This window comes from Desmodus rotundus, chromosome 3, assembly GCF_022682495.2.
Source record: "Desmodus rotundus isolate HL8 chromosome 3, HLdesRot8A.1, whole genome shotgun sequence".
Lineage (NCBI taxonomy): Eukaryota > Metazoa > Chordata > Mammalia > Chiroptera > Phyllostomidae > Desmodus > Desmodus rotundus.
In genome coordinates this window covers 152,095,063-152,108,558 of record NC_071389.1, presented here as the reverse complement: position 1 = coordinate 152,108,558, position 13,496 = coordinate 152,095,063, and the positions used below count along the sequence as shown (strand labels likewise).

Below are 13,496 nucleotides of genomic sequence, written 5' to 3'. Positions count from 1 at the left end.
GAGCTGGGAGCATTGGCATGATTATAGTTGGGGCTGCCAATGTACTCTTTCAAGGAGGCAGGTGCTCTCCCCATTGGGTTGCATTTCCATCCAGCTCTTCCTGAGTGCTATAGGATGAAGGTGAGAGGGCCTTGGCTTTGCAAGGGATCTCAAGACCTGGGTAATTGCCCCTCTCAAGACCAGAGGGTCAGGCTTGAATCCTTGCCTCGCTTCTCTCTGCCAAATCTCACCAACCTCTAGGACCTGCTTTAGGTCTCCACCCTTCGTGACCCTCCCCTGCCATGAGTGAGTGGCTCCTCAAAACCAAGAGCACTCCCTCTGCTTTCTCAGTCATCTTTTCCCTCTCCTGCCATGGGTCTTTCCTGCCCCTGTCTGGTCTCCCCACAAGACCCAGCTTCCTTGAGGGCAAACTCTGTGCACCTAAGCTCGATTTCCCTCAGCATCTAAATTAATGCTTTGTTCTGGTGGGACCTCAGCACTTGCCTGTGAATAAAGGCACCTCCTCCAAACTACCTCTTACACTGGGCACATGGTGGAGGACCAGCTAATATTCTAGATGACCAGATGAAGAACCTCTCCAGTTAGTGGCTGCTCCTTCCTGCATGTAGTCTATTCCATTTAGGCAATACTTCCTGAGGACCTACTATCTGCTGGTTGCCACGAGGGATATAAAAGTAGAGAAGACATGCTTTCTGAATCCAAGGGGGCGTACCAACTGTGATGACTCTACTGTAAGGTGAACTGTAGTTCAGAGCAATAATGGAAGGCTTGACGAGGCTCACTCCATGTGCGCTCTCCCTGGGAGGATGAGCTGGGCATCCCTGAAGCCTTAGAAGGGAAACATGTGATCTGCCTGGAAATACGGCTGGGGACCTTGGTAGGACACAGGGCCCTTCAAGTCTCAGGAATGTGCTGGCCCAGGCCTCTGCTTGCCTATGTGGGATAATGACCTGAGGTCTGCTCATAGGACTAGAGAAGAGTTAGGACTGGATAGATAGATATGTCTGGGCTTGTGGGGTTGAACATGCAGGGGACAGGTTTATTGGGATTCAGGGTCTCCTTGATATACCATTAAAGGTGGCAAGTTTCAGTTTTCCTTCTCAATTTTTCCCCTGGGGGTGGTTCTCACGCTCATAAATGGCATTAATAACTTTCTCCTGCCTTTCATGTTATACGGAGGCCTGTTGTCTGCCCTATAAAAGGCAGGAGCACTCACAGGTCTCTGGCACGAGACCTGGTGTCCTTCAGTCCCTCCACCTTCCCTGGCATTGCCTACAGAGCAGAGGCATGGCGAGCCGTTCCTACTGCATCAGCTCTGGCTACGCGGGCAGGAATTTTAGCTCCTGCTCTGCCGTCGTGCCCAAGCCTGGGGCTCAGAGCTGGGTCAGTGCCATGGCCTACCGAGGGGGCAGTCGTGGGGGTCCGGGCTACAGGCGCCTCGGGGGCTTTGGCAGCCGGAGCCTGTGTGTGGTGGGGTCCCCACGGATTGCGGTGAGCTGCATGCGCCCCCTCCGCAGTGGGGGAAGCTTTGGCTACAGAGCAGGTGGCCTTTGTGGGGCCAGCCCGCCCTGTATCACCACTGTAACAGTCAACGAGAGCCTGCTCACGCCCCTCAACCTAGAGATAGACCCCAACGCACAGTGCGTGAAGCATGAGGAGAAGGAGCAGATCAAGCATCTTAACAACAAGTTTGCTGCCTTCATCGACAAGGTGGGTCTGTGGCTTGTCCCCTGGGGCTTGTGGCTTAAGAAGTGGCAAGGGACTTGGAACCCAATGACTGGCTGGGCTCAAATTCTAGGGGTCCCAGCCCTGCTACTGATGAGCATGTGGCCTCAGGAACATGACTGAATCAGGGTATTGGTTTTCAGATGTTGTCATGAGAGTCAAAATTGCAATAATGGATGTGAAACCACTGGCCAGAGCAGGAAGTTTTACTCCTGCTGCTGACCCTTCCCAGCAAGATCTGAATGTGTGTCTGGGGCCCCCCCCTCTGGGTCTCAGCCATCACACAGCGAGTGGGTGGGCACGGTGGGCATCTCTGCTAAGGCTGGTGTCTGACACTGCTCCTGAAAGAGATGTTGCCATCCCCAGCATGCAGAGGGGAGCCAGGACAAAGAAGGGCCAAAAGCTCCTTTCCTACTCATTCCTGGCAGGGACACCGTAGGAAGGCTGTGAATTCCCAGGACTTCTGCCCCAGGTGCCCTCCCCTACCGAACACTTACATAGATGAAAGACAATGAGTTGAGAAACTTAAGAGAGGTCCCCAGAGGGACTGTTGAATCGTGCTTTTCCAATGTTGTGGTTTCAGAGCCCTCCTGTGGCTGGATATACAGCTCTGGTTTCCTTTGATTCAGTGATAGCCCCCGAGAGCCTGCAATCCGATGTTTGGGGGAGGACAGCCTCTGGAGTCCAAGGAAGGAAAGGTTCATCTTCCAGGGCTCAGTGGTGTGTACAGCTACACCCAGAAGGTGCACACCGGGCAATGTGGGTGGGAGCTTTGCTCCCAGACAAACACCAACGCCAGAAATAGGCATGCCTGCAAGCGAAGGTGCTGTGCATCAGTTCTTAGCATGCTACTGGCTGTCCAAACCGCTCTTCTATTGGCCCGCAGAAGCTGACCCTAGGATCGTGAGGGCTATTCATTGCATGAATACTCCCACCAAGACAGATGAGGGGGAGGTTGAAATCCAGCGCTTGCTCTGCTCACCAGGCTGTGTGCCCTGGCAGAGGGCTACATCTGCCAGGGGGGGTACCTTTTCCTAATTTGTTCAAAAGCACGGTGAGGACCGTGAACATGCAGGCTCGAAAGGAATCTTTACATGTGGCCTTTTGGGCATCACCCAGGTATACTGCTCTCTCTGTTGGGAAGAGTCAGTCCCTCCCCTGGGATTGCTGCCAGCCACTCACCTCCTCCCAACATTCTTCCTTTAGGACGAGCACCAGACATGCAAGGTGCATCAATGTGGTGGGTTTGAGCCTGCAGAGCAGGCAGGCCAGAGAGCTGCCCTCACCACCTGGGCCTGCATGTGGAGACCCCAGGCAGATGCCTTTTGGATAACCAGGGTTTTGGTTGCTTTTTCCACAAGCATGGGCCATTCATTGAGAGTTCCTTTCTTTATACAAGGCTTGTGCTCCCAGAAGTTTAGGGCTTGAGAGGAGATCATAGTTTAGGACCAGCAACTGCACGGTGCTTGGTGCATGAAACCAAGCTGAGAGGTGTGCCCGCTGACAGGGGCAGAGGCTGTGGCTGCCACTCACCTCAGCCACCGGCCCAGCATTGTGTGAGCGTCCGGTTTGTCAAGGTCAGGGAACTCTAGAGTCTTGCCTAAAGTCACTCAGTTATTAAATGTTGGTAGTTAATCAGATTTTTATAAAACAGTGCAGTCAAATAAAACATGCCTGTGGGTCAGACAGGGCCTGGGAGCTGCCCGTGTAGAGGACAATGTGTTCCCGCTGCCTTGGTTTACAATGAGACTCAGAGAGAACGAGGCGCAGTGGATTGCTTGGGGGCGAGTTAGGCAGTGGGCGATCTCCTAACTGCTGTTCCAGGATTCTCCCTCCCGGGCCCCCAGAGGCAGAGTGAGGGAGGGTCATGGTGGCAACATTTTTAAATCACTGCCGTAAATATTCCCACAAACTTAGCAGTTTAAAACAACATACATTTATCTCACGAGGCTGAAACCGAGCTGTCAGCAGGGCTGCAGTTCTTTCTGGAGACCCAGGGGGAGGCCTGTTTCCAGGGATGTTCAGGTTCTTGGCAGAACTGAGTTCCGTGTGATTGTAGGACTGAGGTCCCTGTCCCCTTGCTGGCTAGTTGACGGGGTGGGGGGTGTCCTCAGTTTCCAGAGGCTGCCTGCCTGCCTGCATTCCTTGACTCACGGCCCCCTCTCCATCTTCAAAGCTGGGAATAGTGGTTGAGTGTTTCTGGCTTCTCGTGTTCGAAATCTCTCCTCTGCCTCCTTCTTTGGACATCTCTCTTATTCTTCTGCCTTCCTCTTCCACATTGAAACATAACTACTGTGGGGTCCACCAGGATAATTTAGGATGATCTCCTGATTTTCAGGTCTGTAACCTTAATTCCATCTGTGAGGTCCCTCTCTCCTGTAATGCCACACAGCCCCTGGTTCCAGGGATTAGAACGTGGCCACCTTGGAGGGCCGATTTTGAGCTACCACATGTGGTCTACAGTATTTTTTCAGGATCGGATGTTATTTCATTCTGTGCGGAATAAACAAATCCCATGTGAATTGGGTGCTTTTTCTGGGAGATGGGGATGGGGTGAGGGGAAGTTACTTAGGGAACGATTGTGAACTGTGCTTTCAGACACTGTAGATGATTTGGTCTTTGGGAGAAGGCCTCAACCTGCTGCAAGTTGGGTCCATCCCCAAGGGCAGAGAGAGAGTTCTGGGGGGGGGGGGGGAGGCACCTTCCCAGATGCCCCACTGAGCCTCTTTCCCCATCCTTGGGCGGCAGGTGCGCTTCCTGGAGCAGCAGAACAAGCTGCTGGAGACCAAGTGGCAGTTCTACCAGAACCGCAAGTGCTGTGAGAGCAACCTGGGGCCTCTGTTCAGTGGCTACATCGAAACGCTGAGACGGGAGGCCGAGTGTGTGGAGGCCGACAGTGGGAGGCTGGCCTCAGAGCTCAACCACGTGCAGGAGGTGCTGGAGGGCTACAAGAAGAAGTAAGCATGACAGAGCCAGGGGTGGTTATAGAAGTGGGGTAGATCTTGGCTGGGTCCATACAACTATCCTGGAGACAGACGTGTTTGAAGGTCAGGGTCATTCCAGGCTACCAGTCAGATGGTTCTCTTTATCAGTCTGCTCCGTCTTGTCTGGGCTCCAAGCTCTTGCAGCTAGCTCATCTTTGGGACTGGTGAACAGTCGGGAGAGAAGGGGTCCTCATAGCCTGGGAGGGGTGGGACGTGCATCCGGGGTGCAGACTGGCGCAGAGATGGAGAGAGAAGAAACAAAACAGGAGGACTGAGATCAGTGGGGCAGGAAAGCTGAATGTGAGAGGCAGTTGGTGTCAGGATGGGTGGGAGGGAAAGATCCTGGAAGAGAATTCCTGAAATGATTGGGCTGATGCCATTCAAGATATCCGATAACGTCGGATACTTCTTTTATTTACACCAGGCTTAAATCATCAGGCTTTTGTTCCGCAAGGCTCTGCAATTCAAAAGTCCATGGAAATCTTTTATTTTAACCTGCCTTGTTTAGTTTAGCCATTATCTAGTTTTACCCCACTTAACTTGCCCCACTCTATCTGGTAGATGCAGACAGAGTGATTTTGACATAATCACTTATGGTAATTCTGGAAGTAATTGGATTCCTGGTCTTGGAAGGTCAGGTTTTACCATCCAGATAGACACAAAAATGGGTCTTCACTTCCCCTGGGGGAAGTACCGACCCAATTCTGTTTGCAGGTGTCGAAGTCCGTCTCCCACTCTGGGAATGTGAGGGCTGGTAATCACAGAGCTCAGAGTTTATAGCAGCCCCAAATTACCCTGTAATTACAAAGTTGTGAAAACAGTGCTCTGGGAACTTTGGTCTCCCTTGTCAACAGGAGTGAGACTGCTCTGGGGATAAGGCCTCATGGACAAGAGCAAAAGAACAAGGCTGGTGGAGGAGGACTGTGGAAGTGTCCCCCAGCAGTCTGGGCAGAGCGGGTTGCTTCCAGTATTTCAAGTCCTTGGATATTGGGGGAGGGGGAAAAGAACATCACGGGAATGGCTTCATGGAGCTTTATGTTGTGCACAATTTTAGGGATGCAGGACTCTTTGGAGCAACTCTCTCATTCATCCCACAGACTTCTCAGTGCCTTGCTGCATACCAGACAATTTAACACAAGGTGCAGACAGAGTAAATGACTTGCCTGAGCTTTTGCAGGGACTTCACTTCCGAGCTTGGACTGGAAACCAGGGACTTGGCCACCATGTTCAGAGTCCTTTGATGGGTTCTTTGTGGCTGAGCAATAGACGTTGAGAGAGGCTAAGCCTCTTCTCCCAAGGCACGCAGAAAGTCAAAGGCAGAACCAGGGAGTCTTGAAAACTTAGGTTCACTAGCCAGCCCCCAGCCCCCAGCCCCCAGCCCACAGCCCACAGGCCTGTACTCTCTCCCCTCAGGTATGAAGAAGAGGTGGTCCTAAGGGCCACGGCTGAGAATGAGTTTGTGGTGCTGAAGAAGGTGAGTGACTCTTCCTGTGAGTCAAGCAGCTACTGCTTGAATGGTGGATGCTCGAGACATGACCAAAGTCGGGGTAGCAGGGCACTCATGTCCCCTGGCAAATGGAGGTTGGTCCAGGTCCAGGTTCGGAAGCCGTCATGGCCCTTGCGTGAGAACTGAGACCATGTCGATGAGGCTTCTTAGAAAGGAAGCTCATCATACTGCTGTCTGACCTTTTGTAAACTCTCTGACTCACTGAAATGGTCACTTTAAATCCATTTCACTCTCATGTCGACATCGCCTCCCAGTTGGTTTTCAGTTTTCTAGTGATTTTGTGAGCTGTGGCAATTGCGGATGATGAAAAAACAGAAGAAAAGAAAACTGTTAATAATTTCCCTTTGGTTTCAAATTGTTGAGTTGAAGTGTATACTTGGGTAGCTTGACAAATAAAGTGTTTACCAGCTATTTTATTTGTGAGGAATCACAGAAAGGAGAGAGGGCCAGTAAAGAAAACAACAAAACATCTGCCCATAGAGGCGTGACCTTGGTCTCAGGCAGCAAAGTCAGCTCCTTGGCTGTTGGGTGTTGCCTGACCTGGGTGCCAAGGATGACCCACTGGGGAGGTGCACTGGGGACTCTGTGGCCACCACATGGTCATGCTCTGTGGGCCAGTGCGGCTTAGTGGCAGCAGCCTGAGGTTTTGGGTTTCGATTTAGGCTAGCCGCTTCATCAAAGTCCCCAGATCTGGAGGAACTGGGAAACGTCTTTAGGGGTCAGACTTCTCTTCACTTTCTACCCCACGTGGTCTCACTGATGTTTGCGATGGCAGGTAATGGCAGTGGCAGATAACAAAGGCCTTGTCCCTACTAGCGGGGCCCTGAAGGTGACTTGCAATTGTAGGTTGGATGAGCAGGGGCGTGGGGCCAGGCCAGGAGGTGGCATCAGCGTGCTACTGTAGAGTGCAGTGTCCAGGGACACTGAATGCCCCACTCTCCTGTCTTCTTCACCAGGACATAGACAGCGCCTACCTGCGCAAGGCTGACCTGGAGGCCAATGTGGAGGCGCTGAGGGCGGAGATGCACTTCCTGCGGGCCCTGTACGAGGAGGTGAGTCTCCCTGTCTCTGGAAGAGCAATGGAGAGAGGAGGCAGAGGAGGGTTTTCCTGGGGTGTGGCCTGTCCTTGTTCCTTGGTTCTAGGGAAAGTGGCCCATTCCTTACTCGTCTAGGATCTCAACGTCCTTTCCTTTTGTGAGTGAAGGAGACTTTTCTCTTGTTTAGGCCTCCTCTCAAAATGACAGTGGATGCTGTCTTTCCTTTAATGGTTTGAAAGGCTGCAATTCACCACCTGTCTACACAACATGAAGTAGAGATTTGATAATAGAGCCATATAGATATGATAATAATTATACTGTGAAAACCCAGGACTCCAAATCTGGCCCTTACCTGATTGGCTGGACTAATACAGACAGTTCCAGCTAATCTGGAGAGTTTAGGCTTCAAGCATAGGAGTCTAGTTTGTTCACAACCAGAGAAACATGCCTCTGTGTAGCCCAGTGTTAATGGAATTCTATCTTACTCGTTGCCTGGAGGCCATGGCCCACATTCCAGCTCTTTCCTCTTAAAGCTACACTTAAAATTTCCATGACTAGCCAGTAGTTTTCTAATTTAATTCTTAAAGTTTCAGAGTTGGGACAGTGCTTTCCCTTCATACACTTCATACACTTACTATTCACTTGTACTTCTTCTAAGAATTGATTACCTGGAGAGACAGGAATTGGAAGGGGATTCGGAGCTGAAGGCCCTGGCTGTTGTCTCCTACAGGAAATCCACATCCTTCAGTCACAGATCTCTGACACCTCGGTGGTGGTCAAGATGGACAACAGTCGGGAGCTCAACATGGACTCGGTTGTGGCCGAGATCAAGGCTCAGTATGACGACGTGGCCAGCCGCAGCCGGGCTGAGGCGGAGTCCTGGTACCAAACCAAGGTAAACTGGAGGACTAGGCTGCCCTGCTGGGCAGGGAAGATAGCCATGAACCTGGAGCTTCCCTGGGAAATGCACCCAGGCACTCCGAGGGGCTGCAGCTGAGGTCCAGGTTCAGAGCAGGGGAAGGAGGTGGGGCTATCTCAGAGCAGTAGTCTGGTTAATCTGGGCTGGGGAGCAGAGGTCAGTGATCTCCCAGCACACGCTCCATCCACGCAGCGATCATCGGTACTTTCCTCATGTTTGTCTGCCAACCCGCAGTGTGAGGAGATGAAGGCCACAGTGACCCAGCAGGGGGAGAACCTCCGTAGGACGAAGGATGAGCTCAACGACCTGAACCGCACTATCCAGAGGCTGACAGCCGAGGTGGAGAATGCCAAGCAGCAGGTATGGGGACACGGAGAGCCACCTGGCACACCTGCTGCTTCTGATCTGCTTTCTGCTCTTCTTCTACCTTGAAGGGCTCCTGCAGTCTTTGGAGAGGCTTATATTTTAACCACCTGCATCTGAAGGAGCAGCAGTCACAAAACATTCTGGGCAGAAGATTGGTCCGTCTATTTAATATATGTCCTTACGGTTCCTCTTTCACACATATATTTACATATAAATACTATATACTTTAAACATTTTAGTGTTTTAACTTTACATAATGTTATTATACCATAAATGTTATTTTGATTCTTCCCTTTGCCAGTTGCCATTATGTCTTTGAAAGCCTTGCATGCTGCTATAAATAATCTGTTTTGTTATTTCTCCTTTGGAGAATTTTGCAATACTCATAAACCGTAGCTTTTTCCCCATTCCCCTGTTGATGACATTTAGTTTCCACTTCAACCAGTTGTATCACGAACACTTTTGTACACATCTCCATTTACACCTACATGAGAGATGTTTGAAAGTGTGGAGCAGGAAGTGGAATTGTTGGGGTGTAAGACATTCACTTATTTACTTCCTGTAAGTATTCGCGGGGTGCGGTGCCAGTGCACGCTCCCACCTTCCGCGTGCGAGGGCTCCAGTTTCAGCACGCGCTGTCGTCAGACTTTCAAGTTTTTGTTCGTCTGATAGGTGTGAACCAGAATGTAACTGGTATTTAAGTTTTCGTTTCTCTGGTTAACTGGTGACATCAAATGTCCCTTCATACACTTACTATTCACTTGTACTTCTTCTAAGAATTGCCTATTCATATCATCTGCTTGTTTTTCTATTGTGATTCCTGTCTTCTTCTTGCTGATTTGCATTATTCTTCTGCCCATTCTATCTAGATTGTAGTCCTTAATCAGTCACACATGCTGCAATTAATCTCCTCTCAGCCTGTCACTTGTCTGTTTGCTTTGCTCTGGTGCCCTTTATTGAACAGAAATCTTTCCCCTGGACATGACCAAACCCATCACTTCTTCCCATGTCTGTGTTATACTTACGAAGGCTTGCGGTCATAGATGTAGCCTCTCACATTTTGTCCTGTGCTAGTTTATAGTTTTGACTCTCGCGGTTAGGCCTTTAATCCATCTGGAATTTATTTTTTGTATATACAAGAAGTAGAGTTTTCATTAAAATGTTCTACATATACTGTAGCAAGAACATGTATCACGGAGTCTGCTCTTTACCCACGGGCTTGTGATTCCACCTCTGCCATAAGGCTGAGTTCCCACACGCCCGGCTCACTTCCTGTCCTCCCCTTCCGGTCGCTGCTCTCTGCCACTGTGCACGATGTGTCACAAGCAAACCGTTGCTGCTAATGGCTGAGGTAATGAAGTGTGAGGATGGTTTACTTTCCAGAAGTGAAATTAGAGAAGATTAGAAGTTATCTTTACTTACATGCTGGCATGCTTTTAAAAAATGTTTATTTTATTGTTTTAAGAATACAACATGAGATCCTGACAGGTGTGAGGTGATCCTCATTATAGTTTTGACTTGCTTTTCTATGATGATCAGTGATATTCTGTGTGTTTTTCATATACCTGATGAACATCTGTGTCTTCTTTGGAGACATGTCTATTCAAGTCCTTAGCCCATTTTTAAAACTGAGTTTTTAGTTTGCTGATCTCAAAGAATGAGACTGTGTACAGTGGCCTCTGAAAACCTGGGGTTGGCAATAATTAATTGGGTAGCTTAGGGGAAGTCACGGCCTCTCTGAGTCTCAGTTTCTTCATCTGCATAATGGGAACAACAATGCCTGTTCTGAAAGTGCCCTGTAAACTAAGGACAGTAAACAAATATAAAATAGTATCACTAATTATTGTCAGTCCTATTCCAGAGCCAACATTTCTTCCCTCTAATGGCTTACCATGGACTTGAATTTTACAATGAAGTGGTGTAAAAATAAAGGAAGAAAGTTCCAAATGGCTATTATTTCCCTGCCTTGTTAATTTAAAAGTTGACCTTTTTGAATGGAGGCGAAACAGGATGATCAAGGTATGGGAGACCCACCAGGCCTCCCACAGTCTGTGCCCCTTAAACTCCTTCTCTCCCCTCCTTCCCCCAGCGCTGCAAGCTGGAGGTCGCTGTGGCCCAGGCGGAGCAGCAGGGTGAGACGGCTGTCAGTGATGCCCGCTGCAAGCAGGCCGAGCTGGAGGCCGCCCTGCAGAAGGCCAAGCAGGACATGGCGTGCCTGCTCAAGGAGTACCAGGAGGTGATGAACTCCAAGCTGGGCTTGGACGTGGAGATCGCCACCTACCGCAAGCTGCTGGAGGGCGAGGAGAGCCGGTGAGGATGGGACTCAGGGTCACTTCCCATCCCCACTCAGGCTGACAGCATTAAAACTGGGAAATACTCTAGAGATCATGTGGTCCAGCCATTTCCCCATTCTTCAGATAGAAAAACTGAGGCCCAGAGAGGGGAAGGGCTTGGTCCAAAACTGCAGCTCGTTAGTGGCTGAGCTGAAATGATGCCAGTCTCCTGGTTAGCACTCCGGTGATCTTTTCCCTCCTATACTGCCCTCCCCTCAGCTGTACCTAAAGCCCATTCCAAGGCAACGACTGTACCCTGCTGCCTGAAAGGACGTTTCTGCAGTCACATCTCAGTGGGTTGTAAAGACTGCAAGCATTCAGAAGATTTGTTAAAGGCCGTTTGATTTGGGAGGTGCAGACATGAATCCTATAAACCTAGATACTTTGGTGCTCAGGACTGGTGAATAGAAATGAGCAGCACAGGGGAAGACAGAGGTGGGCACAGATCCATCCCCCAGGTGCAGGGGTGGTGGGGGTGGTGGAGGTTAGTGTCCCAGGGGGGCTGTTGGAGGCATCTCAGAGGACGAGGTAGAAAAGGGACAGGACACTTCAGGGTGTTCAGACAGTTCCAACCATGAATTGGAGGTAGATGAAGTCTGCTTGGGAAGGAACAGTGTGGCTTTACACCTGGGACAGTGCCTGGGCTCCTAGCCTTGAGGTTGCCACATTATCATTGCCTCCTAGATGGGTCCCACCAGTGGGCAGCAGGCTACTCTGGGGAGTAGAGTGTACAAGGTTCAGATCACAAACTGTGAGCCAGATCTGGGTTCACACCCCGGCTCTAGCTATGAACCCCCATGCCTCAGTGTCCTCATCTACAAAACAGGTAATCATAAGACCCATCACTTAAGGATGTTGCAAGGATTAAATAAGTTAATGGAACATAGTAAGCAAAAGTAATAGCTGGTTGTTATCAGAATAAGAATATCTCAATCCAGGGTAGCCAGGCAGGGCTGTACCCATGCTCCTCATGAATGCGGTTAGTGTCTGAAATCTGACACGGGCAGCACCCAAGGCAGCTGGCTGTGCTGCTGGACTTGCACCATGCCTGACCGAGGCAGGTAAACTTTTACATTCATTTCCTCGGGACTTTGGGTGAAGCCACCAGAGCTGTCTCCTCCTTTGTGCCCTTAACCCAACCCATTCACTAGCATTCTGTGAAGCACTCGGCCTTTGCACATGGAAACTTTCATTGTGATAATAATCATTGGTGTGTTGATAACTCAGTCATAGAATGAATGATGTAGTGTCTCTGACACATGAGATTTTAAAAAGTTTAGTGGATTCTGCTTTGCATATTGTGGCCATTGGCCTTTTAATATGCCTGTCCTTTGGGGATCCCGGGGAGCAGAGCCAACCCTGATGCTATCTGCAGTGGGTGGACAGCTTGACCCCAGCCCCTCACCCCCTCTCCCCTGCTTCAGGAAGGAGAATAGGCCTGCTGCAAGGGCAGGGAGCTTGGTTCTAATGCTCACTCTCTCCTCTCCCCTGCAGGCTGTGTGAAGGCGTGGGCTCAGTCAACATCTGTAAGTTGGGGGTGTGTGTGGACATGGTTCTTTTGGGTGTCTAGTCTTAATATTAGGTTGCATCTAAATAGTGACTGAACCTCTGTCTGTGGGGCTCTAGGGAGGGTGGTGGTAGATGAGGTCTCTGGGATCTGCACAAATTGATGGTCCAAAATGTCTGACCCCACGTGGATCCATCTGGAACATCCATGGAGTCTAGGCTGATGAATGTGGCAAGTTCTGCCTGCCCCCTGCAACTGGTTCTGCAGAATCAGCCTAAGTCTTTCAATCTCACACAAAACACTCCTTAAGTGGTACAATGTTTTGATAAGAAGAGATACTAGGTGTCCATTCTGATCATTTGGGGTCACTGCAGGCGACTCTCAGATCTTTATGTCGGATAATCCCATGTGCACACAGAGCCTAGGCTAGGTGTCTGTCTGTTGTTCTCATCTTCCCAGTAACCATATTTCTAGATGATTCCTCTGCTGTGATAATCCGTTTTTGCTCAAAGATTGAATAAACACATCTCAACATTAGACTGGTTCAAGCAGAGTTAGGTGTCCAATTCGCTAACCAAGCTCCTTCGAGAAGCAAATGGCAATGGGTTTAAAAGATTCATGTGGTTGGTCCCTTGAAGTGTGAGGAGAGCTAATTATTGGTTCCCCAAAATTCTGGGTTAGACCGTGTCTGGGATGGAGAGAATTCTGACCCAGTGTCTCCACTCACAGGTGTGAGCCGTTCCCAGGGCGGTGTGGTCTGCGGGGACCTCAGTTCCACTGTCCCTCGTGGCCTGGGCGGCATGGCCATCAGCAGCAGCGCCCTGTGCTTCCCCTCTGCAGCAGGGCCCTGCTCCAGTGCAAGATCTGTGCGGTTTGCATAGCAGGGGTAGGGGGTGGGGGTTAGGTGTTGGGAGTGGGTGTGGGGTGCTGGGACTCTGGGTGGATGAGGTCTGATAGGGGCAAGGGTGGGGAGCAGCAGGGGGGAATCTTTTCTTTCTCAGGCCCAAATGTCAGTTTCATCATTTCCTCTTACTGGGAACCCAGACTGATGCTCAGTGTCCTCCTTGTTGGAGTTGTGATTTCCTCTGAGTGCAAACCCTGGGCTTGGCATCATTGCC

At 50.3% G+C, this 13,496-nt stretch overlaps 1 protein-coding gene across 1 annotated transcript; it reads left to right on the top strand.

The window, feature by feature from the left end:
• Nucleotides 1–1,287: 1,287 nt before the first annotated feature.
• On the top strand, nt 1,288–13,259 carry LOC112318611 (keratin, type II cuticular Hb5-like). Its single transcript, XM_024575832.2, has 9 exons — nt 1,288–1,710; nt 4,474–4,682; nt 6,123–6,183; nt 7,173–7,268; nt 7,984–8,148; nt 8,407–8,532; nt 10,628–10,848; nt 12,366–12,397; nt 13,108–13,259. The coding sequence occupies exons 1-9, from the start codon at nt 1,288–1,290 to the stop codon at nt 13,257–13,259; spliced, it is 1,485 nt and encodes a 494-aa protein (XP_024431600.2).
• The last annotated feature ends 237 nt before the right edge of the window (nt 13,260–13,496 follow it).

Excerpts from the sequence above, each read along its gene's own strand:
- LOC112318611 (XM_024575832.2), top strand. The coding sequence starts at position 1,288 with ATGGCGAGCCGTTCCTACTGCATCAGCTCTGGCTACGCGGGCAGGAAT. Across the intron at positions 8,149-8,406 it reads AGTCCTGGTACCAAACCAAG|TGTGAGGAGATGAAGGCCAC; the intron begins GTAAACTGGAGG and ends GCCAACCCGCAG. Across the intron at positions 12,398-13,107 it reads CGTGGGCTCAGTCAACATCT|GTGTGAGCCGTTCCCAGGGC; the intron begins GTAAGTTGGGGG and ends CTCCACTCACAG.